The following is a 21036-nucleotide window of genomic DNA, read 5'->3' on the forward strand; positions in this document are numbered from 1 at the left end:
TGTATGATATCAAATACTCTTACATACTGTAAATAATAACAGATAAACTCGGAGATGTGTGCTTTGCACGCTTGTCTATGGTTGTATCTATTCTTCCTTCGTAACATCTCTTGCGTGTAGATCTCATTCTCATTTTTGATTCATTATATACATCACTGGGGCAAAATGCAAGTCGTATGGTTGGAACGGGCCAATGGTTGTCTAATCGAATGTCCCTGAAAAAAATACCAAGATGCGAGCGTGACAATGGGCATGAAGCATAAAACAAAGGACATCAGCCGTATCTAAGCGCGGGTGCAACTCACGGCGGGCGGTGCCAGGGCAACTTCAACTGGCACGTTGGTTCGGTCTTTTCCGGAGCTCATTGTTGTGGACTCTTTTGACCGTAACCAACGGATGCATGCCAGCCAGCCCTAGACACATCATTAGACATGAGCGCAGCTCCTGCGCGCAAGTAGGTACCGCCGCTGCATCGGGTATATGGGGAATGACGGGAGTGGGCGAATGATCGGTCAAACCAGGGCGTGTTTACAGACCAGTCTTTCCCAGAGCTTCGGCAAGTTCGTCAACTTCCTTGTCCTGCTTCTGAGAGACCTTGGCCTCTTCGGCCTGAGCATTGTCTTTCACGAACTTCTCGGCCTTCTCTTCTTCCTCCTCTTCCTCCTCCTCCTCCTCCTCTTCTTCCTCGTCGCTCTCCTCTTCGAGCTCATCCAGCTCGTCTACACCCCACATCTCCTCCGGGTCGTCATCCTTGCCGTGCTCTTCCTTACGAGCCTCCAGGATCTCGCGCAACTCATTGACGTTGTCGTCCTCCTCCATAAACTTGTTACCGTTCAACTCAATTCGGCGCAACGAAGGCAGTGCGGTCTTTGTCGCATGCAAGAACTGTTTAACACCCTCGGCTGTGATATCATTATATTGCAGACGAAGTGTTTCCAACTTCGCGTTCTTGGCACCAGCCAAAGCCTGCGCAACCTTAACACCACCACGAGCGGAGAGCAAACAGTCACCGACACCGAGCTCGCGCAGGGAAGTCCATCCTGGAAGCACCTCAGAGAGAGCAGTAGAGCCCATGAGGGTGAAGGTGTTATCCTGCAAGTCAAGGACTTCAAGGTTGCTGGCGTGGCGGAGACCCTCCCTCAACAACAGGGAGACACCCTCCTGACGAATACCGTTCTGGGTCATCTTCACTGAGCGCATTCCTGCGGCGTGCACCTCATATGCACGTGCCCATGCTGCCATACTTCCATTCTCCAGTCGGTTCCGGCCACAGACAATGCTCTCCAGCTGAGGGATCTCCTTTCCTGCCTTGCGGGCCTCCTCCTTACGCTTTGCGAGCTCCTCCAGTGCTCCAGCAATCTCCACACCTGCATCAGGACCCATACCATTATTGTTCAGAATCAGGTGGCGCAAAGGAACGTGGGCAGAGAGGAAGTCGACGAGGGGCTTCGAGGTCCGCTTGCCGAAGGCATTGTCGGAAAGGTTGACGGTGTGAAGCGTCGGGATTTCAAGGAGCGCATTCAAAAGGTGAGTCAACGCGATGGGGATCTCTTCAATCAGACGCGAAGTGAAGATGTCGGCAAGTTCAGCGACTTCGAGGTTCTTCTGGGTGGAAAAGGCGGCACCCAAACGCTCACAGGCTGTCACGCCGAAAGTATTGCCACCCAGACGGATTTCAGTGTAATCAGCGCTCTCGATCAGAGGTGTAATATGGGCTTCAACATCCTCAGCAGTGTCCAGCTTGAGGCCTTTGCCTTCAAGAGAAAAGACCTTAGGAGGGGCCATGGCGGGGTAATTTCAGGGGGGGAATTTGGTATCGAAATAAGACAATCTAAGAAGACAACAGGGAAACGGTGGTCAGTATATTGTCTAAAACGACTATACGAAACAAGACCCCAGCAAACGTTATAAAGAGTGTGGAAAAGCAAAGCGAGTGCGAAGGAAAGAAGAATAAAAACTTGGAGAAAGTCAAGCGGGATGATATGCACCTGCAATGAAGAACCCAAAATCGCACGCTAAACCCAATCTGATCCATAACCAAACATGCGATCGTCGTTTCAGGAACCCACAGCAACCAGTGCCGCCATTTGTGCATCGCATCATTGCATTAATCAGCATCTTTTTCCAATCCAGGTTGATTCATCTACAATCCTTCACGATCTCGCGTCTTAACCTACGTACCTTCGAATCCACCTACCTCCCTCAATCTTTCCCATCAACCGCCCAAAAAACCCTTCCACCATGTCGTGGCTCTTCGGTTCCAGCAGTAAGTCAACGTCTCCAGACCTCCGGTTCTCCGCAAGTCCATTCAATAACATACAAAACCCCCCAGGTTCTACAGAGAAGGCCCCCGAACCTACCCCGGCCCCTGCCGAGAAGCCAAAAGTACGATTACCCTGACGTTCTTCGACTCATCTCCAAAACTGATGCTAATCAAACATTGATACAGCCCTGCTGCGTCTGCAAAACCGAAAAGACCGCTCGTGATGACTGCATGCTCTTCTCGAAATCTGACGACCCACAGCAAGAATGCAAGTCCATGATTGAACAGTACAAGGCCTGTATGGCTGGATACGGCTTCAAGGTCTAGATGTTTGGTTACCGGGAACGGGATCAAATGCACGCAGCTTGGTTTTCACTGCATGGTGTTTTGGGATTCGGGTTTATGCATAGACTGTACATTAGATGCGTATTACTGTAATGGTTGATGGGAACTCTCCTTTCTTGTGAGATAAATTAGAATGTAAAATATGACTCTTGATCAAAGTTGTGGAGGTTTGACTTGAGCATAGTGTTCTGTATTAAAGCTTCAGTTTAAGCTGCTTCGGCCTTTATGGTAGATAGAACATGGTTGGTGTAGGTTGCGTAATAAATGTTATATACAAATCAGAGAGCTATGCGTGGCGCCCTTGAAAAGAAAATGGGTATCTCTCAAATTAACCTCCTGATCTGGTTTGAATATGGGAAACAAACGCTTGTGTGTACTATTGGTTCTTTTTCTGCGAATCCTTTTCCACTTTGCGCCCAATCATCCAGCATTGTAAAATCAGCTTCCGTAGGCACCACAAATACGCGAGTCCAAATCCACCAGCACCGATAAGCACATTGAGCACCACCCAGAGATCGGGTTTTGCAGGTGGAGGAGGAACAAAAGCTTCTAGCACATGCCACGCGACCATGGCAAGATAGAAGCACAAATGAAGAAGTTTGGTGATAATGTGAGGTTCGGGGAGAGGTGAGGAGTCATCGGAAGAGCTTCGGCCACGGTAAACTTCTAGAGAGGCGGGAGGAAGACCAAGTAGATAGGCCCAGAGGAATGTCATGACGAAATAGGGAACTCGGAGGCCGTCGCGCTGCAGAAGAGGGAACATCGTCCAAGAGCCGAGCATGTTCGCCCACCCAACCCAGGCGCGGGTTTCTTTGCTTAGACCTCCATCGCCAGAGAGCATGAGCGTCATGGGCAACAAGGGTAGTAGAACACTCTTCTCGTGGACCTGGAAAGAGAATAAGAAAAATCCCCAGGCCACTGTAGACAAGGCCGGAAGAAGAAAGGAGGCACGTGGGTGACGGAAAATTATAGCGCAAGGAATCAAGATGGATGCTAATGTGGCACCCAATGACACTCGTTGGAGCAGAGTCGCCTCGAATCGATGGAGTTTGTAAAAGGTGTGAATGGCGCACCAGGCATTTGCAACCTTGTCTTCGAACAAACCACGAGCAAAAGGAAAGACTCGGTGAATGACCTGCGTCAGCTGAAGCAAGGGCGCGTAAAGTATCGAACCCTTGTCTAGCTCGATAGGCAGCGCCTGTAGGAGGGGGGGTAGCGGTATGGAGGACAATTCAATCTGAGCATCTGCACTGATGGCACTCACTACGAGTGGAGCAATAAGAACGGCAAATGCAACAATCGTAACCAAGGAGATGCAAAGAAGGCGGATGAGCTGAATCCGAGGGAAAACGCAAATCCCCAGAAGAAAAGCGAACATGACGGGCGCGTAGTACAGAGCCATTTGTTTGAACCCCAAGGCCCCCACAAAGAAGATACATGCCCAAAGCATGCGTCCTGCCAAAATCGCATCCAGACTTGCAGCAACAAGCCCCAGCATGACCGTGTTGTATTGAAAATGGCCATGATCGATCAAAATGGTCGACGGCTGCAAAAGGATAGCAACCATGGCGACAGAGGCAGACCATACGGGTACTCCGTGCATTTGCGTGTATCGGCGCAGAAAATTGACAACTGCTGGAATGAAAATAAGATACTCGGATACTACCACCGTGGCACGCATGTAGACTTTCAGCCGAGGATCCTCGAAGCCACGGGACTTATCCAGAGCAAACCATGAGGGATCAAAGAGAGTACCACTACCACAGTCAGCATCAGTACGGCTATATTTCGCGGCATCAAGAGTTCACGTACATCTTTCCCAACAGCCAGCTATGATATGCAGTCAACGGTGGATAATCAAGTCCCCAGTACTGAAGGTCGTATGTGTACCATTTTGACATGGGTAAATTAATTGTTATCTCCATCCAGTGTCTCTGTGCCTCGAAATCGCCATGCATTGGGGGTACTTGGAAGCCTATATGGGTTAGAAACAAAGTACATTCACCGGGGGATCGTTCCACTTACCAGAGTATCCCCACAAACTAACGGCCCAGCGAAATAGGCCCACGGCCATCAAAATCAGAGGTAAAATGAGCCATTGAGACACACCTGCTCGAGCTGCCCATAGGAAGGACACCAAAGGGAATGCAGGAGTATGTTTGCCGTTTCCATCATCCACAATAAGGGCGTTGTTTGACCCGGTGGACGACAAGGGGAACTTTCTCTTCTTCCGTGGACGGTAGGAAGAAGGGGGAGCCATGTTGTCGAGACGAAATATGATTAAGAGCAACCCATTGACTGCGTATCTGTCACGCGAAGCCAAGCCAAGGAATAGTTGAGACCAAGGACAAGGTCTAGTGAATCGGATAGAGGAGATAGAGTCGGGGCAGAATAGATGGATGCGGCCAGCTCAATGCAATTGTTGGTTCCGGAGAATGACATACAGTGGGCAAATCTTCACCAATCAAAGATCTACTCAATCTCCACTCAAAGTACCTGGACCATACTGAGACTGGAAGGCGGTCAACATTTTAGTATGCATTAGTCAGACCTCATGAACCTCTAACCGGGGCGATGAGCCTTTTTATCCAGGTTGTGTATTGAGATGCCTCTAACTTGAGCAAAAGAGTCCAGTCTTATTTGGAAAATTCCCTTCTAAGCATTTTTCTATATAGCTGTCTGCCAGGATTTTTTGAGTAAACTAAGATTTCTGTTAATAAGACAATGGGCTCAAAATTCTGACAACCAAATGGCTCACGTGAGAGAATGTTGAAATAATTCTGCCGGATAATTGACTGGCCGCTTACAGGTACAAAGAACCTCCTTGGTCTGTCCCTGGGTCTGGCAGGCGGTGTGCAGGAATTTCTGCCAGCCCCGTTTTTTTTTTTTTTTTTTTTTTTCTGCCTTCCGCCCGGGTCCACATCTTATCAGAGCTCCAGCTTTTGAAATTTTCTTTTCCTTCTTCTCTTCCCATCTTCACTTATTCTTTATCCTTGCCTTTTTCAATTCTATATCTTTTCACTTAGTAGTATTTCTACCAAGTGAATCTCACCAATCCTCCCCCCGTATTCACTTTCAACAGACATCCTGTGGGCTTAATACAGAGGGCTGTGGGCTGTGGCATATTGCAATTTCTCTTGTGGGATCTGTGGGTTACTCTCGTGGGTTTCATTATACAGTTGCGTATTTCCTGTCCGTCTCTTGTGGGCTTGAACACTGTCGTTGTGGGTTATTTGTGGGTATCTGAGAAATCTCTTCTCTGAAATCGGGTGATTGAGGGATTGTACGATTTGCCGCACATTTGTGGGATCTATCATTAGAAAATCTTTTGCTTTGATCTGAACTCCAAGTCTATTACATTTGGTTTGTATTTCATTCTTGTCTCATGGTCATTTCCCGTGCATGAACTAACAATCCACGTCGCCAGATTCAAAATGTCCAAGACTAAGTCCGTTACCAAGAAGGGTGCTGAGAAGCCCGTTGACAAGACCTTGAGCAAGGTCAAGGACTCCGGTGTCTCCAAGGCTTCCCAGTCTCCCAAGGCCAAGAGCAAGCAGATTGCTCGCGAGGTCGCCTCCAAGGGCGAGAAGTCTAAGCGCAAGAAGAAGGAGCCTACTCCCAGCAGCAGCTCTGAGTCTGATAGCGATGAGGAGATGGAGTCTTCCAGCTCCAGCAGCGAGAGTGAGAGTGAGGAGGAGAAGCCTGCCAAGAAGGAGGTGAAGAAGGCCGACAAGAAGAAGGCCGCTGAGTCCTCTTCCGAATCTTCCTCTGAATCGGAGTCCGACTCTGACAGTGACGAAGAGATGGAGGACGCTTCCAGCAGTGAGAGCGAGGAGGAGAAGCCCGCTAAGAAGGATTCCAAGAAGGAGTCTAAGAAGGCTAAGGACTCCTCCGACTCTTCCGACTCTTCTGAGTCTGAGTCTGAGTCTGAGGACGAGAAGCCCGCTAAGAAGGAGGCCAAGAAGGTTGAGAAGGCTGCCGAGTCCTCCGAGTCCTCCGACTCCTCCTCCGATGAGGAAGAGGCTCCCAAGAAGGCTGCTAAGGAGGCCAGTGACAGCGACTCTTCCGAGTCCGAGTCCGAGTCTGACAGCGAGGAGGCTCCCAAGAAGGCTGAGAAGGTATGTTGTATTGTCCATATTCTACGTCATTTCAGAATGCTAATGGTTCTAGCAGTCTTCCGATTCCAGTGACTCTGACTCATCCGACTCCGACTCTTCTGAATCTGAGTCTGAAGACTCTTCCAAGGACTCCAAGAAGCGCAAGGCTGAGGATGATGTCTCTGCCACTCCCAAGAAGACCAAGACTGAAGAGCCTGCTGCCGGCGCATCGGCCAACCTCTTCGTTGGAAACCTCTCCTGGAACGTGGATGAGGCCTGGCTCCAGAGTGAGTTCGAGGAATTCGGTGAGCTGTCTGGCGTTCGTATCATGACCGAGCGCGACACTGGCCGCTCTCGCGGGTGAGTATTTCTTTATCAAACCGTTCACGATGCTGTACTAACGCTTCCAGATTCGGTTATGTCGAATATGCCAGCGCTATTGACGCCGCTAAGGCTTTCGCAGCCAAGAAGGACACCGAAATCGACGGTCGCAAGATCAACCTTGACTACGCTACCGGACGCCCCGCCAACCGGGACCAGGGTGGGTTCCAGGACCGGGCTCAGGCCCGTGCCCGTTCCTTCGGTGATCAGGCCAGCCCCGAGAGCGACACTCTCTTCGTCGGCAACATCCCCTTCAGTGCTAACGAGGACTCTCTGCACGAGGTGTTCGGTCAGAAGGGAAGCATCATGGGCATCCGCCTGCCGACCGACCCCGAGTCTGGCCGCCCCAAGGGCTTCGGATACGTCCAGTTTTCGTCGGTTGAGGAAGCTCGCGAGGCCTTCAACGAGCTGAACGGTGCCGAGATCGATGGCCGCCCTGTTCGCCTGGACTTCAGCACTCCCCGTGCCAACAACGGCGGCGGTGGTGGCGGCGGTGGCCGTGGCCGTGGCGGCTTTGGCGGACGCGGCGGTGGTGGTCCCCGTGGTGGTGGCCGCGGTGGTCGTGGCGGCTTTGGCGGACGCGGTGGTGGTCCCCCCAACAAGGCCCGTGGTGGTATCCCCGAGTACAAGGGTACCAAGGTCACCTTCTAATTTCACACGATACCTTGACGAACCGTTGTTTTCTTTAATCTCCGTTGAACAGGATTCAGGATTGTTTGTATGATTACGGACGGGTTGTTGCTACTGACTGGCTTTGAGCACTCGAAAAGTTCTTGTGGTTTTGCATGGTTATTGTAATTGGATAGAATGAAATAATGGATGATCGTTATTGATTCATTAAGGAATGTGCTTTCTTCGTGGTAGTTTTTGTCCACATGGTGTCGGCCCTCACGCTGGGAGTAAAGGAGTATGAGGCTTTATTTAGCCTTGGCAAATGCCCTCCACGTCAGGTACCTGACGAGGCTCCCATGGACAGTTCCGGTTATTCTCATCTTTGTTCCTCTTTCCAGGTGTCTTGTCGCTGGTATCTGCATTCGTCGCATTCCTGGTTTTCTTTCGAGACTCACGCTGTGGCTACTTATTCCCTGGTCCTCTACCGATGTCGGGTGAACTGTGAGTGGCTCCCGGTGGTGATCTGCTGATTGAACTTAAAACCAGCACGAGGCAGTCAGGTGTCCATGCATCGACATCATTCCTTTCTTGCCCGTCCATTCACCCTACTTACTTCTACTTCTCCCTCGACCAGTCTTCGTCCTCTCTCTCATCTTCCCTTCCCACATCTCAACCAACCACCTTGACTTGTCCTTTGTCAAGGTCGTGGTTTTGATGAACTACAATCGTAAACTGATTGTGGTGTCCGCGCCTGATAAGATAATCAACCGCAAATAAACTCATCCATCAATCCACTTAACTTGGCTTTCCCCACGCACTTCCCCCCACTTTCATACACTCTACCCCCTTCCTGGGCTTCTGGTCAGTCTACCATTCCTGACCGCTTCGGACGGTTCCCTTACAGCCACAGGTGGTCTGATTATGTGGATGTGATATTGATCGGCAACACCCCGCCTTACCATCCATCTCCTCGACTTTATATTATATTTTTGGGGACCCGTCTTCTTCACCACTTCGTTTCCCCCAATACTTCTGAACGACCAGATACACAACGCGATGCAACCAAACCACTATGACCTGCTAAGTCAGGTGCAACCAGATGAGCCTCGACGGGCGCCACGAGACGCTCATCATCGGAATCCCCTCCAGTCACGTTCTCCATCCGGTGTCGCTCCCACGAGATCCGAAGGTAAGTACTTCATTCTGCGACAAATATATGCCTCCTTCACTTCTTTTGCCCCCTCTCCTACAACCTCCCTGCACGTACAACATGCATATCGTTACACCCCTCATTCCAGGCATCACCGTTTCTGTTATATCAATATGTACTCACTCCAGTATTACATAGACTCGTGGATCGAGGTCGCCTCTCAGCCTTCCTCCTCGTCGCTTTCCTCTATTGCTACCAATGATGACATCATCACAACCGGTCTGCGTGTCGAGCAACATGGGTCGAGAGCATACCATCATCGTAGTCGGCGACGGCGTCTGCAGCGCCTGGCTGCTGTCACAGCGGCGCAAGTTAATTATTCGTCCCGTGAACAAACCAGTAGTCAAGACGAGTATGAGGAAAGCGAAAGCGAATCGGACCGCGTTATGACAAGCTCCAATGAAGACATACCTCAGAGATCCCTTGGGGGTCCGCTATTGGCTCAGTCTGGGCCTCCGTCAATGTCGGATAGTCCATCAAGTGACGAGGACGATGCGTCAACAGCCCTGGGGATGCGAATAAGCTCATCCCCGTTTGTCCCGCAGCCAAATGTCTTCTCCCATCCGCCGGCATCTGAAAACCCAGCCTGGACCAGGCCAGTTGAGAGGTGTCGTCCCCAACCTAGCGAAGTGTCAAATTCCAGCCGTCAAACGGCCATCCGGCGGAACTCTCAAGCTGGCGTAAGACCAGCTCGCAGGCAATCACAGCAGCATAGCCCATACAATATGATTTCACCGTCTTACCAGGCAGACCATGATGCCGCCCTCCGCTCCAGTCTCTCCACCCTTCTTTCCTGTGCGGCCGCTGCACGAGGTCTACCGAAATCTGACCCGCAACCTACCGCACCCTCCGGGCCTTCTCGAGCACAGCCAGCTTCATTCCGACTGGTCTCAGAGTCAGTTGCAATGGGAGAACATATATCTGAAGAAGTGCCCGCATCGGCTGTCGAGACTAATACATCTAGGCGGCCCATAAACCATAACCCACCCATAGCTACTTATTCGCCACGCTCTTCTCCCTCCGCTCCGAAGGTGAGACGGCGGTCTAGTTCGCCTAGAGAACGCCACGCGTCGGCACCTAGGAAGAGTCGTCGAGCAACCACCCCAGACTCGGCAGCTAGTCCTACGATTATGACATGGGTTATCAGCGCTGGTGTCGTGGTTCTTTTCTCGGCAATCAGCTTCTCAGCAGGTTATGTGATTGGCCGTGAGGTCGGGAGGATGGAAGCAAGCACAGGGGTCGGGTCCGTCATGGGTGATGGTAATTTTTCTGGTGGCAGAACGTCCGCGGCTTGTGGTCAGGAGGCCATCAAGGGAGGCCTGAAGCGGTTCCGATGGAGCTCTGGAGCTGCCGGATCAGGGGTCATTGCATGAACTGCTTCGTATGAGGACGACAAAGATGGACCTAAAAGGTATTATGAGCCGGACGGGCGATGGTTACGATTTTACATTGGTATGGTGTGACGAGAACTTTGGTGCAGATATTTCATTCCCACCATTCTTTATGTGTCTCTCTTTTGTTTGGCGTTCCCTATACTATACTTTCCTTAGTCCTTTTGGTGTTGTTTGCATAGCAACCTCTTTTGGCTATATCCAAGTGATGTATGGGCTGTCTGGGATGTCTTGAAAAGTTCCTGACCGAGCTGTTCTTATTCCTGGTTGTTGAATCTTTGGCGTTGTGGTCTGTTTGCGCTACAAGTTTCTCATGTGTCTTGCAATCTATACCCCCTTTCCCTTCATACCATTTGGACATAATAGTCCTTAGAAATGAATGCAGTTAACTAAAGTCCGTAGCTCCCACCAATGTGACACATTTGGCTATTCCGACGTAAAACTCATTCCTGAGCCTTCAGATTATCTGGTAATGTTAGCCATAGGGGACAGACTTTTTAAAACGGCAAAGTGAAATATGGCAGGGTGTCTTGACGTTAGCCTTTGGTATAGGAGTGTAAGCATATACGATACATATGAAGCATATTATAATTCCCGGTAAGCAGCTAAGTAGGTATGTAGGTAGCTTTAATAGTCATCTGATTTTGGAAGAATTACTCGGCATGATACAACCACTACCCTTTTCTATACATTTCCACTTTTCAATTTATTCCCGCCGTAAATCACCTCGACAAGGCAATGTCGTCAATTCTCATGATCATCTTAACGGTCTCGGCGGCAAGCTCAATCGCGCTGGTGCTCACCAGGAGAGGTTGCAGGATATTCTCCTCGGTGATATCGTCCTTCACACCGCCACTGCGGATGCTGACACCCGCGTTGTGCTGACCTTGGGCGTGACGGTGGCGCAAGTCGGTAACCACCTTGATCGAGTTGAGACCGGCGTTCTCGGCCAGCGTAGTGGGGATTATTTCCATCGCATCCGCAAAGGCCTTCCAGCAGATAGCCTCTGTGCCGGTGAGTTCACGAGCACGCTTTGCGAGGGCCTGGGCGACTTCGATTTCAGGTGCGCCACCACCGGCAATAAGGGCGCGCTTCTTGACCAGACAGCGGATGACACAGAGGGCGTCGTGCAGGGAACGCTCCGCCTCATCCAGGATGAGGTTGTTGGCACCGCGAGCGACGATCGACACGGTTTGGTTGGTGGTAGGGGCTGACTTGATGCCGGTGATCTTCACATAACGGGCTCCAGAGGACTGAACCTCTTCCACGAGGTCTGCAGTGCCCAGCTTGTCCTCAGTGAAAGAGTCAACGTTGGCGACGGGCTTGCAGCCAAGACTCTTGCACAGGAACTCAACTTCATCACGCTCGATATCCTTGATGGCAAGGATCTTGAGACGAGAGAGGAAGTGGAGGGAGAGGTCGTTCACGGCATCACGGAGAATGGATTTCTGAATGAGGAGGACGTTACACTTCGTCTTCTGGATCTTCTTAACCATGTTGAGAAGGTACTGACGCTCCTCCTTGAGGATCTTGTCCATCTGGCGGTAGTCGTTCACGACAATCTGGTTTTCCATCTGCATTTCATCTCTGTCAGCAATGCATACAACATACAACATTTTGAAGAGAATCAACCCACATCAGGCTTAGGCGGGCTAAGCTGGAATTGGATCAGACCTATCCGGGCCTTCTCGATTCTTGTGGGACCGCCACTGCTCTTGATAACGGACTGGTTCAACACCAAACCATCAACCATCTCACTGTCTTCAATCGTGCCGCCAACCTTCTTGACGATCCGGATATTCCTAAGGTCAACATTCTCAGCAGTCTTAGGATCTACGACCTTCAGCACCGAGTCGACGGCCATAGGGCCAAGGAGGCCGGAGTGCTGCGAGACGATCTTCGATGAAAGAGACGTAGAGGCCGCCTGGAGGAGGGTGGAACGGTCGACCAGGCTAATCGGGCGGGACATGTTGTGAAGGATCTCGACGGCTGCGGCTGCGGCTCTTTGGAACGACTCTGAGATGACGGTGGGGTGAATGCCCTTGGACAAGAGACGGTCTGCGGCACCCAGCAAACTTCCTGCGATTACAACCACCGACGTTGTTCCATCTCCAGCCTCAACATCCTGAGCGGCACTCAGGTCAACAAGCATCCGGGCTGCGGGATGCATAACGCTCATATCCTTCAACATAGTGTTTCCATCGTTGGTCTGCGGGGGTTAGCATATATTTGCAGGCTCGGCAGTAGGATTCGTACGATAATCGTGTTGCCCTTGGGTGTTTGGATCTAGAATCGTATTAGCCACACATCCTTAGAGAGAAAGACATAACGGAAGTCGTACCATCTTATCCATTCCTCTGGGTCCCAAAGACTGATTGATATGTTAGCCCCTCATTTGGAATGCATACTATTCCAACATCCATACCGTTCTGATGGCATCGGCGACAGCTGTTTTCATGTCAGCATCATACTCCCCAGATCTTAACACCATGATCAATACCTCTAGCGGCCAGAATGTTGGCCGTCCGCACTGCCATAGGCTTCTCCTTGTCCTGCCCGACTATTAGAACCCGTCCCACGCCAAGTATTTCTCTCTGCGACACGGACGCACCTTGAAGGTGTTGTTGCCAGCGGCCCCCTGAGAGACTGCCGTAGCCATTTTGAAAATTGTCTCTTATCCAAACACCGTACCGAAAATGGAATATAAGAGGAGCGATGGGGGGTAATGTGACGAAGGAGATCCAGACCGTGGAGGCGGCTCTGGGAATTTCTTGTGCTGGTGTTGGGCTTGGCACCACTAGCGCCAACAGCTCGAACCGACCGCCGCAGCAACCTTGGAGCTCACACCTGATTACTTCACTCTCTCTCCTCCTTCCGATCAAGCTCTCATCTCCCATCTATCGTATTATTTTTCTATTATCCCTTCACGCTAACTTCACGTATACCACCGGCTCTTGATCTCTTACGCCCCGTTCCCTTAAAAGTCGATACACCCTCCACTGTCTTATCGCCTCCATAACCACTACCTCTCACCATGCCTAGCGCCACGGGAGAGAACTGGGAGAAGTACAAGAAGAACTTCGCCGATGATGACGAGCCGGAGAAGAAGATCACCCCTCTCACAGAATCGTAAGTGATCCGATGGCTCCATTCAGATGGTTGTTTGGTTTCCGGGGACAGATGGCTAAACATCTCTAGTGATATCCAAGTGCTGAAGACATATGGCGCCGCTCCCTACGCGAACGCCTTAAAGCAACTCGAGAAGCAGATTAAAGACAAGCAAGCAAGCGTAAACGAGAAGATTGGTGTCAAGGTATTTCGACCGAACTGTATCGGCGTGAACATGCGTACCTGACATGTATAGGAATCCGACACTGGTCTTGCACCTCCACACCTTTGGGATGTTGCTGCAGATAGGCAACGCATGGCAGAAGAGCAACCGTTGCAGGTAGCCCGCTGTACGAAGATTATTCAAGATGAGAAGGACTCGGACAAGAGCAAATATGTCATCAATGTTAAGCAAATCGCCAAGTTCGTTGTCAACCTAGGGGAGCGAGTGAGCCCTACGGATATTGAGGAGGGCATGCGGGTTGGGTAAGCTTTTCGACATTTCTATTCCCCGTTCTGGATCTAACTCTGTATCTAGTGTCGACCGGAATAAGTACCAGATTATGTTGCCTCTGCCTCCCAAGATCGACCCTAGCGTAACAATGATGACCGTTGAAGATAAACCCGATGTGACATACGGAGATGTTGGTGGTTGCAAAGAACAGATCGAGAAGTTGCGAGAAGTCGTCGAGATGCCCCTCCTTTCCCCAGAGCGTTTTGTCAATCTTGGTATCGATCCACCCAAGGGTGCACTTTTGTACGGACCTCCCGGTACTGGTAAGACTCTTTGCGCTCGAGCTGTGGCCAACCGAACCGATGCGACCTTCATTCGTGTCATTGGTAGCGAGCTGGTTCAGAAGTATGTCGGTGAAGGTGCCCGGATGGTTCGAGAGCTTTTCGAGATGGCAAGGACAAAGAAGGCGTGCATTATTTTCTTCGATGAAATCGATGCCGTGGGTGGTGCCCGTTTCGACGATGGAGCTGGTGGCGACAACGAAGTCCAGCGTACTATGTTGGAACTGATCACTCAACTCGATGGTTTCGATGCTCGTGGTAATATCAAGGTCATGTTCGCAACCAACCGGCCGTCGACGCTAGATCCTGCCCTGATGCGTCCTGGACGAATTGATCGCAAGATCGAGTTCTCGCTTCCGGATGTAGAGGGTCGTGCTAACATTCTTCGAATTCACGCCAAGAGCATGTCGGTTGAGAGGGACATTCGGTGGGAGTTGATCTCTCGACTGTGCCCGAATGCTACAGGAGCTGAGCTCCGGAGTGTTGCAACAGAAGCCGGTATGTTCGCGATCCGGGCGCGACGAAAGGTTGCCACGGAGAAGGACTTCTTGGCGGCTGTGGATAAGGTGATCAAGGGCAACCTGAAGTTCAACTCGACGGCTACGTACATGCAGTATAATTAGATAACGCCTTCCTTCCCTCTACACCTTGGGTTACATTGCATGGTTGAATGGTTGTGTATGATCAATTTTTTTTTTAAAGCTAGTGGTTCATTCTACGAATGTTCTCATAATAGGAACTCGCATATAGATGTGATCCGAGTTTCACTAACCAGCGAAAGCGAAGAGTAGCGGGTGGTCGTATATCCCTGCTGGCCTTCTTGCCGTCAGCGGAATATCACATGACTGTACCGGGTAATAGATTATCTCAGCAAGGGATAGTCAATTGTGTCATTTAGATAGTAACTCGATCTAGTACATCAGAAGAAACATGCCGTAGGTGTCCCGCCAACCTAAAAGGTTGAGAAAGGCAATAGAAATTGAAAGCTTCCCCATCCAAGTTAGGGCCAGCTACTCTCCATTGTACCGTCCGTCTCCGGGATTCTTCGCTGCTGCCGGGTTAAAAGAAGACCGGCCACGTGCCTTGAGATCCTCGACCAATGAGATAATGCCGGCTGCCCGAGGTGATTACCACTGCGTGTATTCTTATTGGCAGTCTCGGCCCCGGTCCTCCCCGTCGGCAAGTGAGAAAAGGCTTATGTCAGCCAGGAATTCGGCCCAGCAGAACCGACGATCCAAAAGTGCAGCTTTGCGAGCACCACCACCACCGTTGACTTCAAGACTCTCCTCTCCCTATCTTTGTGTTGCTTCCTTCTCCCCCCTCCCCCCTTCTTAATTACACCCTTTCTTCGGCTCATTAGAGAAGTGTTTCTTTTCTTTTGATCCGTCATCATGAGCTCCCTGAGCTTGCGGAGCCTAGCTCCCGCATCCAAGGTCAGTTAGCCGACGGTCTCTTCAGGACCCTTAAGCGCAATCGTCCCTCTGTTTACATATACTGACATAGCGGATTGCGCAGATTTCCCGTGCCTTGAGGGATCAGAGACGTCTTTTCTCCTCGACCCGGCCCGCAGGTACGCATTGGAGGTCGCGAAAACTGTCTCTGCCTTCGTTTACTAACTCGTCCCTCCGCAAGCCCGGATTTTTGGCAGCAACCCATTGCGCGCTAGGGAAGCCACTGGCGCTATCGCTGAGAAGTACCCGATCATTGTAAGTCTATACAGTACGACAAGGTCAATTGATCTAGGGCTCTGACTGTTTTGACAGGACCACGAGTACGATGCTGTCGTCGTCGGTGCTGGAGGTGCTGGTCTTCGTGCCGCCTTCGGTCTGGCGGAAGCCGGTTTTAACACTGCATGTGTCTCCAAGCTCTTCCCTACAAGAAGTCACACTGTTGCTGCCCAGGGCGGTATCAACGCTGCTCTTGGAAAGTAGGTCATCCCTTGGTGAGCGTGTCAATACTGCAGTTGCGCTAAATTTATACACTACAGCATGCACGAGGACGACTGGAGATGGCACATGTACGACACTGTGAAGGGTTCTGACTGGCTCGGAGACCAGGATGCCATTCACTACATGACCAGAGAAGCCCCCGCTAGTGTTCGTGAGCTCGAGGGCTACGGATGCCCCTTCTCTCGTACCGAGGACGGCCGTATCTACCAGCGTGCCTTCGGTGGTCAGTCCAAGGAGTTTGGAAAGGGCGGCCAGGCCTACCGTTGCTGTGCTGCCGCTGATCGTACTGGTCATGCTCTTCTTCACACTCTTTACGGACAGTCTCTGCGTCACAACACCAACTACTTCATCGAATACTTCGCCCTTGACCTGCTGATGGAGGATGGCGAGTGCCGCGGTATCATTGCTTACAACCAGGAGGATGGTACTCTGCACCGTTTCAAGGCCCACCACACCGTCCTGGCCACTGGTGGTTACGGACGTGCCTACTTCAGCTGCACTTCCGCCCACACTTGCACTGGTGACGGTATGGCCATGGTTGCCCGTGCTGGTCTTCCCAACCAGGATCTTGAATTCGTTCAGTTCCACCCCACAGGTATCTACGGCGCTGGATGTCTGATCACTGAGGGTTCTCGTGGTGAGGGTGGTTACCTGCTCAACTCCGAGGGTGAGCGTTTCATGGAGCGTTACGCTCCTACCGCCAAGGATCTGGCGTCTCGTGATGTCGTTTCTCGTTCTATGACCTTGGAAATCCGCGAGGGCCGTGGTGTTGGTCCTGAGAAGGATCACATCTACCTTCAGCTGAGCCACTTGCCCGCTGAGCTCTTGCACGAGCGTCTGCCCGGTATCTCCGAGACTGCTTCCATCTTCGCTGGTGTCGACGTGACCAAGCAGCCTATCCCCGTCTTGCCCACCGTCCACTACAACATGGGTGGTATCCCCACCAAGTACACCGGTGAAGTCCTGACCCAGGATGAGAACGGTGCCGACAAGGTTGTTCCTGGTCTGTACGCTTGCGGTGAAGCTGCTTGTGTGTCTGTCCACGGTGCCAACCGTCTTGGTGCCAACTCTCTTCTGGATCTGGTCGTTTTCGGTCGTGCCGTTTCTCACCGTGTCCGTGACATTGCCACCCCCGGCAAGCCACACCGTGAGCTGAGCTCCGACGCTGGTGCTCAGTCCATCAAGGATCTCGACTTCGCTCGTACTGCCGACGGCCCCAAGTCCACTTTCGATATCCGTAACGCTATGCAGAAGGCCATGCAGACTGACGTCAGCGTCTTCCGTACTCAGGAGAGTCTGGATGAGGGTGTCGCCAAGGTCACTGAGATTGACCAGCTGTACGACCAGGTCGGTACCAAGGACCGCAGCATGATCTGGAACTCTGACCTCGTGGAAACTCTTGAGCTCCGCAACCTTTTGACCTGCGCGTATGTATCACCCTGAAAAGCTTTGGCGACCAATATAGCTGACCACAGATGATATAGTACCCAAACCGCTGTTGCCGCCGCTAACCGTAAGGAGTCTCGTGGTGCTCACGCCCGTGAGGACTACCCCGAACGTGATGACGAGAACTGGATGAAGCACACTCTCACATGGCAGAAGACCCCTCACGGCAAGATCGACCTGGGCTACCGTGCCGTCGAGCACAACACCCTGGACGAGAAGGAGTGCAAGCCGGTGCCACCCTTCAAGCGTGTCTACTAAGCGTGTCACGCCAAGTGTGATCCGATGAAGAGGTGTATTTAGAGGGGTTGTGTGAGTGGAGGAAAAATAGCGTCACGAAAATCTGGCAGTGTTTATTTCCCGTGTGTTTATATGTGTATATCCAATTTCCCAGGCGATGAGTTCGGTGTACTCACGTTGTATTGTTATTTTATAGCCCTTGATTACCGATCATACAATTGGAGTTTTCTTTTGTGTTGCAAAGCTGTTTTGAACCGAGATAGTAGTCTAACTCCAGTCTTTCTTTAAATGCCTCTGGGTCGATTAGGGTTGGCTCAATACCGTGACTTCCCACGCATTCATCAAGGTTTTTAGGTTAAGGGGCTCTCTTTCTTGACTTTCGAACTCCCCATATTGTGGGTTTGATTCAACAACATGCTCAGGAGAGCATTCGATTGATCAATTGATTGTCATGGGGATCTCACGCCGGTTTCTTCATCAGGCCTTGAACAAAGAACTGAGGAAACAGCCACACCCATATCTGGCTTAGAACTGAACGCTGACCAGGTATCTTCCCGAATGCACAAAAAAAGCAAAAGACGTTCCACTCCCGTCCTCAACAGTTCGTACTGCCGGGTGAAACAAAGTCTTTACAGGCCAAATGAACAGACGGGTCGATCCTGTTTTATCTGATTCAGGAACTATGGTTCTACCAAAAGCCACCATATCAGCCATTTCTGAACACCCCCAAAGGGGAACAACAGCATCTGTGTCTGGGAATTGAGCGTTGTGGACGGTCAGGTTTCTTGCCTGTCCTACACATCTATGCCGAGGCCCTGCATGGATAGTAATCACATTGGACCACATGGGGGTGCCAAGTCGCATAGCAAACAAAGGCGCAGAATCCTGCCCACTACGCACAACGTCTAGCCTTGTTAGTCTAGATAGTGTGGATATTATGGGTGCACATTGAGTGACAGTGATCATGGGGGGCTCATCTCTTTTCGTGTCCGGGTTTTGAATAATAGACACTCGGTGCTCCCTGAAAGGCGAGTCAAACGACTCGCCTTAAGAAGTTCTTATTACGTCCGTTCTCTTATGTGGGGTTTGGAAACCTTACAGACATATATCGCTTGCTTATATATGGTCTTTATTCCATCCTCAGTATGAGCCACCAGTGCTCCGATAACAGGCAGTACTATTCCTGTTTTAAAGGCCCTTTCCAGGGATGTTGCTCTGTCGACCCATGTTCTAAGGGTGTCTGTCCGGACGACATTGCTTTGATAGCCGCCGATACCATGACGTCTACAGAGGTTCATACCGTGACGCCTACAAAGTCCGTCTCTTCGAAACAGTCCACCTTTGAGACCAGCACAACTACGACTAGTCGTCTTGAGACCACCAGCACTCCCGGAACTACAACCGCTTCCACAACCAGCACATCAGAAACCGGTACCGGTACGCCCGTTGGGGCTATCATAGGAGGAGTGATCGGTGGCATCGCATTTCTCATACTCCTTGCTATTGCCTTGTTTTTCGCCTATTGCAGGCGCAAGAAGCATGTAAGGCGTTTCACCTTTCTTCGCGGTCCTCTCACTGATATCTTTAAGGAGATGACATTTGAAACCGATAACAAACCACCACAGAGTGACTCAACAACTACAGAACAAGTCCTACACGGTACGCAAACACAACCTCTTGCTATCAGTCTACGCCTGGCATCCATACACGGCAAACTAACCAACACCCACCAGCACCGACGAAAAAAGAGAAAGCAGAAACAAGCTCCCTCCTCACCCCAACAGACTACTCCACCAACGGAACCACGCCCATCTCACCAACCTCCACCGCAGCCGAACGAGACGCATTCCACCTCTACCCTCCCCAGACCCCCTACACCTTATTCACTCACCCGAATGCATCAATTCCCGAGCTGAGCGGCACGGGAGTCCACAGCCCCCGCGCCGAACTAGCAGCCCAGCCCAGCCGAGAACTCATAAACATCCCACGTCATCAACGCCAGCCCTCAAATCAGTCGAGCTCATCGCAGGGACCGACACGCGCCGAATTGGCGGCTCAACCTTGCAGGGAGTTGATCAATGTTCCACACCACCGGCGTCAGCATCCTGCTACACTCCCGACATCATCCCGGGAACAGGTAGACGAGACTATGACACGCGCAAACTCGCCTCCGGTTATCACCGCCGATGGCGTAGTCCTGTCTGCGAACTTTGATACTTCTGCTTCTGGGTCGGATGTTCTCTCCTCTCATGGCTTGTCCAGTTCCCATGCGATGAGTTTTATGGATTATGACACTGCAAGGAAGTCAATGTTATCGGCACATCGGCCGGAGTGGGCGGATAGTCCTGGAGAAGGGAAGACTGACAAGCCGAAAGGACGAAAACATATGAAAGGGCCCGAATGAGATTAATAGTACTGAAAATGATGATCGGGCGATCTTGACGACCGGAAGGGAAGTGGATCGAGGTCGGAATTGGATTCACTATGGGATGTTTTACCTTCTCCACTAACTTTTCACTGTCTCCGTCTAGTTCCCCTTGTGTATGGCGGAGTATGTTTTCTTGTACTTTAGGGTGTTTAACTTTGCGGGGTTCATCTCAGCATGAACTCTGTTGTTCCATCAATATTTCTTTCGCTTACTACATGGCCTTGGAGAATATCTCATTCTTTCCCCTCTCGATATTCAGCTCGCCACTCATCAGTACTCTCAATTTCGCTCTATAGCCGGCCTCGCCCTAGGAACTGATTGCCTTTTGCAGGCTATTCGTCCTTCTCGCTGCCTCGTCAGTCCGTCGCCTGCGGCTAAACCCGGATCTACTCTGGAACTAAAAGTCCCTCGCATGATGCACTAACATTGGCGCTCATTCCTTGTGGGGCTGGAATGAACACAGCACAAAGGTTAATGGATGAAACAGTCCCCAGGAATTCACGGATATGAAAGTCCGGGTTGCTTTGTCTAGGTCAGTTACAAAGCACGTAGCAAGGATATACATCTCCCCACAAGGCTGCCTGACGAATGGTAATGCTCGCAAGAGGCTGAATACAGCTAAGCCACTCCAACCAAGCATCTCCGTTGCAGGAGCTTCCGGCCAATGCCTTTGTTGAAGATGTGTCATTGAAACAAGGGTTTTGTTGACCGCCGTAAATCTGTGTGCGGGGTCGGGAAAGACGACACGAAGGTACTTCCTGAAAAATTGGAGAT

At 51.1% G+C, this 21036-nt stretch overlaps 9 protein-coding genes across 9 annotated transcripts; 6 read left to right on the forward strand and 3 right to left on the reverse strand.

The window, feature by feature from the left end:
• Positions 1–16: 16 nt before the first annotated feature.
• On the reverse strand, positions 17–2085 carry BDV37DRAFT_240291 (GTPase-activating protein RNA1). Its single transcript, XM_032081062.1, has one exon. The coding sequence runs from the start codon at positions 1783–1785 to the stop codon at positions 529–531; it is 1257 nt and encodes a 418-aa protein (XP_031945205.1). The 5' UTR covers positions 1786–2085; the 3' UTR covers positions 17–528.
• BDV37DRAFT_240292 (copper metallochaperone COX17) lies at positions 2083–2909 on the forward strand. The gene is made up of 3 exons (XM_032081063.1): positions 2083–2266; positions 2333–2385; positions 2450–2909. Exons 1-3 carry the CDS (start codon positions 2242–2244, stop codon positions 2588–2590), a joined length of 219 nt encoding a protein of 72 aa, XP_031945206.1. The 5' UTR covers positions 2083–2241; the 3' UTR covers positions 2591–2909.
• BDV37DRAFT_240293 (dolichyl-P-Glc:Man(9)GlcNAc(2)-PP-dolichol alpha-1,3-glucosyltransferase ALG6) lies at positions 2895–4965 on the reverse strand. Its single transcript, XM_032081064.1, has 3 exons — positions 4634–4965; positions 4421–4583; positions 2895–4365 (listed from the first exon to the last, which is right to left on the reverse strand). The coding sequence occupies exons 1-3, from the start codon at positions 4866–4868 to the stop codon at positions 2985–2987; spliced, it is 1779 nt and encodes a 592-aa protein (XP_031945207.1). The 5' UTR covers positions 4869–4965; the 3' UTR covers positions 2895–2984.
• Positions 4966–6042: 1077 nt separating this feature from the next.
• On the forward strand, positions 6043–7737 carry BDV37DRAFT_269010 (putative nucleolin protein Nsr1; the record flags this gene model as incomplete). Its single annotated transcript, XM_032084279.1, has 3 exons — positions 6043–6726; positions 6782–7065; positions 7116–7737. 3 exons carry the CDS (start codon positions 6043–6045, stop codon positions 7735–7737), a joined length of 1590 nt encoding a protein of 529 aa, XP_031945208.1.
• A 1017-nt stretch (positions 7738–8754) lies between these two features.
• On the forward strand, positions 8755–10281 carry BDV37DRAFT_279670 (uncharacterized protein; the record flags this gene model as incomplete). The annotated part of the gene is made up of 2 exons (XM_032086377.1): positions 8755–8887; positions 9047–10281. 2 exons carry the CDS (start codon positions 8755–8757, stop codon positions 10279–10281), a joined length of 1368 nt encoding a protein of 455 aa, XP_031945209.1.
• Positions 10282–10864: 583 nt separating this feature from the next.
• Positions 10865–13070, reverse strand: BDV37DRAFT_240298 (chaperonin-containing T-complex subunit CCT4). The gene is made up of 7 exons (XM_032081065.1): positions 12911–13070; positions 12800–12851; positions 12725–12747; positions 12641–12670; positions 12556–12585; positions 11936–12508; positions 10865–11873 (listed from the first exon to the last, which is right to left on the reverse strand). The coding sequence occupies exons 1-7, from the start codon at positions 12956–12958 to the stop codon at positions 11022–11024; spliced, it is 1608 nt and encodes a 535-aa protein (XP_031945210.1). The 5' UTR covers positions 12959–13070; the 3' UTR covers positions 10865–11021.
• A 13-nt stretch (positions 13071–13083) lies between these two features.
• Positions 13084–15146, forward strand: rpt1 (proteasome regulatory particle base subunit RPT1). The gene is made up of 4 exons (XM_032081066.1): positions 13084–13428; positions 13498–13612; positions 13664–13893; positions 13946–15146. Exons 1-4 carry the CDS (start codon positions 13334–13336, stop codon positions 14823–14825), a joined length of 1320 nt encoding a protein of 439 aa, XP_031945211.1. The 5' UTR covers positions 13084–13333; the 3' UTR covers positions 14826–15146.
• Positions 15147–15449: 303 nt separating this feature from the next.
• On the forward strand, positions 15450–18107 carry BDV37DRAFT_224197 (succinate dehydrogenase [ubiquinone] flavoprotein subunit). Its single transcript, XM_032080235.1, has 6 exons — positions 15450–15635; positions 15718–15772; positions 15835–15908; positions 15966–16129; positions 16190–17578; positions 17636–18107. The coding sequence occupies exons 1-6, from the start codon at positions 15594–15596 to the stop codon at positions 17853–17855; spliced, it is 1944 nt and encodes a 647-aa protein (XP_031945212.1). The 5' UTR covers positions 15450–15593; the 3' UTR covers positions 17856–18107.
• Positions 18108–18417: 310 nt separating this feature from the next.
• On the forward strand, positions 18418–20467 carry BDV37DRAFT_224265 (uncharacterized protein). The gene is made up of 2 exons (XM_032080236.1): positions 18418–19493; positions 19568–20467. Exons 1-2 carry the CDS (start codon positions 18980–18982, stop codon positions 20236–20238), a joined length of 1185 nt encoding a protein of 394 aa, XP_031945213.1. The 5' UTR covers positions 18418–18979; the 3' UTR covers positions 20239–20467.
• The last annotated feature ends 569 nt before the right edge of the window (positions 20468–21036 follow it).

Source organism: Aspergillus pseudonomiae, assembly GCF_009193645.1.
Source record: "Aspergillus pseudonomiae strain CBS 119388 unplaced genomic scaffold BDV37scaffold_9, whole genome shotgun sequence".
NCBI classification, from domain to species: domain Eukaryota; kingdom Fungi; phylum Ascomycota; class Eurotiomycetes; order Eurotiales; family Aspergillaceae; genus Aspergillus; species Aspergillus pseudonomiae.

What these genes read in the sequence shown, in the direction of transcription:
- BDV37DRAFT_240291 (XM_032081062.1), bottom strand. Translation starts at nt 1,785, where the DNA reads ATGGCCCCTCCTAAGGTCTTTTCTCTTGAAGGCAAAGGCCTCAAGCTG.
- BDV37DRAFT_240292 (XM_032081063.1), top strand. Translation starts at nt 2,242, where the DNA reads ATGTCGTGGCTCTTCGGTTCCAGCA. An exon ending in GTGGCTCTTCGGTTCCAGCA is followed by an intron (nt 2,267 to 2,332) that starts GTAAGTCAACGT and finishes AAAACCCCCCAG; the next exon opens with GTTCTACAGAGAAGGCCCCC. An exon ending in CCCCTGCCGAGAAGCCAAAA is followed by an intron (nt 2,386 to 2,449) that starts GTACGATTACCC and finishes ACATTGATACAG; the next exon opens with CCCTGCTGCGTCTGCAAAAC.
- BDV37DRAFT_240293 (XM_032081064.1), bottom strand. Translation starts at nt 4,868, where the DNA reads ATGGCTCCCCCTTCTTCCTACCGTCCACGGAAGAAGAGAAAGTTCCCC. An exon ending in TAGTTTGTGGGGATACTCTG is followed by an intron (nt 4,584 to 4,633) that starts GTAAGTGGAACG and finishes TAACCCATATAG; the next exon opens with GCTTCCAAGTACCCCCAATG. An exon ending in AGCTGGCTGTTGGGAAAGAT is followed by an intron (nt 4,366 to 4,420) that starts GTACGTGAACTC and finishes TGACTGTGGTAG; the next exon opens with TGGTACTCTCTTTGATCCCT.
- BDV37DRAFT_240298 (XM_032081065.1), bottom strand. Translation starts at nt 12,958, where the DNA reads ATGGCTACGGCAGTCTCTCAGGGGGCCGCTGGCAACAACACCTTCAAG. An exon ending in CTGGCAACAACACCTTCAAG is followed by an intron (nt 12,852 to 12,910) that starts GTGCGTCCGTGT and finishes ATAGTCGGGCAG; the next exon opens with GACAAGGAGAAGCCTATGGC. An exon ending in TTAGCCCGCCTAAGCCTGAT is followed by an intron (nt 11,874 to 11,935) that starts GTGGGTTGATTC and finishes GATGAAATGCAG; the next exon opens with ATGGAAAACCAGATTGTCGT.
- rpt1 (XM_032081066.1), top strand. Translation starts at nt 13,334, where the DNA reads ATGCCTAGCGCCACGGGAGAGAACTGGGAGAAGTACAAGAAGAACTTC. An exon ending in ACGAGAAGATTGGTGTCAAG is followed by an intron (nt 13,613 to 13,663) that starts GTATTTCGACCG and finishes TGACATGTATAG; the next exon opens with GAATCCGACACTGGTCTTGC. An exon ending in GAGGAGGGCATGCGGGTTGG is followed by an intron (nt 13,894 to 13,945) that starts GTAAGCTTTTCG and finishes CTCTGTATCTAG; the next exon opens with TGTCGACCGGAATAAGTACC.
- BDV37DRAFT_224197 (XM_032080235.1), top strand. Translation starts at nt 15,594, where the DNA reads ATGAGCTCCCTGAGCTTGCGGAGCCTAGCTCCCGCATCCAAG. An exon ending in GCCTAGCTCCCGCATCCAAG is followed by an intron (nt 15,636 to 15,717) that starts GTCAGTTAGCCG and finishes CGGATTGCGCAG; the next exon opens with ATTTCCCGTGCCTTGAGGGA. An exon ending in CTCCTCGACCCGGCCCGCAG is followed by an intron (nt 15,773 to 15,834) that starts GTACGCATTGGA and finishes TCCCTCCGCAAG; the next exon opens with CCCGGATTTTTGGCAGCAAC.
- BDV37DRAFT_224265 (XM_032080236.1), top strand. Translation starts at nt 18,980, where the DNA reads ATGAGCCACCAGTGCTCCGATAACAGGCAGTACTATTCCTGTTTTAAA. An exon ending in TACAGAACAAGTCCTACACG is followed by an intron (nt 19,494 to 19,567) that starts GTACGCAAACAC and finishes AACACCCACCAG; the next exon opens with CACCGACGAAAAAAGAGAAA.